General features: G+C 45.8%; 1 protein-coding gene across 2 annotated transcripts in view; it reads left to right on the top strand.

Moving 5' to 3' along the window:
• Window positions 1-1,124, top strand: part of strip2 (striatin interacting protein 2) — a 31,128-nt gene that overhangs the window by 13,468 nt on the left and 16,536 nt on the right. For both annotated transcript variants that reach the window (XM_014019841.1, XM_014019839.1), the window contains exons 8-9: window positions 171-298; window positions 385-573. In XM_014019841.1, coding sequence (XP_013875295.1) covers window positions 171-298; window positions 385-573 — 317 coding nt within the window. The remainder of the gene's footprint in view (window positions 1-170; window positions 299-384; window positions 574-1,124) is intronic.

The raw sequence follows: 1,124 nt of genomic DNA, 5'->3' as shown, positions 1-1,124 counted from the left end.
ATATATCGCAATATATCGCCTTGCTTATAGTATCGCAATATATCAGGATATATCGTATCGTGACCCCTCTGTTATGATATGTATCGTATCGCCAAATTCTTGCCAATACACAGCCCTAATTTGTAATGGAAACGCAGCTACAGTGTGTGTGTATTCCTGAAAACTCCCAGGTTCGCCTCTTTACAACGAAGAGCCCTTCGCTCTGCTCCTCTTCACCATGGTGACCAAATTCTGCAGCATGAACGCGCCGCACTTCCCCATGAAGAAGGTCCTGCTGCTGCTGTGGAAAACCATCCTGGTCGGTGCCGATTACACCGCTTCAGTCGCCACGATTTAGCTCTCTATTTCCCGGCTCCTTCCTGTAAGGTGGTCTTTGTGTTCCAGTTCACGCTGGGGGGCTTCGAGGAGCTCCAAGAGATGAAGGCGCGAGGCCGGGAGCGCCTCCACCTGCCCCCGCTCCCGGAGGACAGCATCAAGGTGGTCCGGGCCATGAGAGCGGCCTCGCCCCCGGCCTCCGCCATGGAGCTCATCGAGCAGCAGCAGCAGCAGAAGAGAGGCCGCCGCAGCCGCAGGGTACACGCAACGACAACTGTGATCGTTTTAGCTTCTGCAACACATCGTTTTAGCCACTTTTTAGTCCTTAAGCTCGATAAATGTTGGTTCGATGCTTTGATACACATTAAAACTTCACCTGAAATACAAAAAATACACGAATGAAGCAAAAAAAGAGTTGAAACTCCACACAGCCAACGAAATGAGCAGCTGAGCACACTCAAATCAAAGTTGTGCGTTTGACTAAAAGCTGTATAATTAACAGTTTTATCTTGGGTAGAAACTTCCAAATTTTGTCCAAGCATCATCAAAAATCTTCAGCAGATACAGATTTTGATCATTTAAGGCAGGTCAGTAGGGCATCAATATCAAAACTTGTCCAAGCCCAGATCCAATATCTGTCAATATTTATTGAAAAAATCTTATATAATAAGTTATTCTTACAGAAATACAAATTAACTTGTCCAGATTATATTTTATGCAGCATTTAGAACGGGTGGGCATGTTTTACATTACAACACACCTGATTCAGTCACTGAACTACCTCTTCCAAGTTCTGCAGTACGGAGGAC

This window comes from Austrofundulus limnaeus, unplaced genomic scaffold (genome assembly GCF_001266775.1).
Source record: "Austrofundulus limnaeus strain Quisiro unplaced genomic scaffold, Austrofundulus_limnaeus-1.0 Scaffold234, whole genome shotgun sequence".
Taxonomy (NCBI): Eukaryota; Metazoa; Chordata; class Actinopteri; order Cyprinodontiformes; family Rivulidae; genus Austrofundulus; species Austrofundulus limnaeus.
The sequence above is the reverse complement of the archived record's forward strand: the minus strand, read 5'-3'. Positions and strand labels throughout refer to the sequence as shown.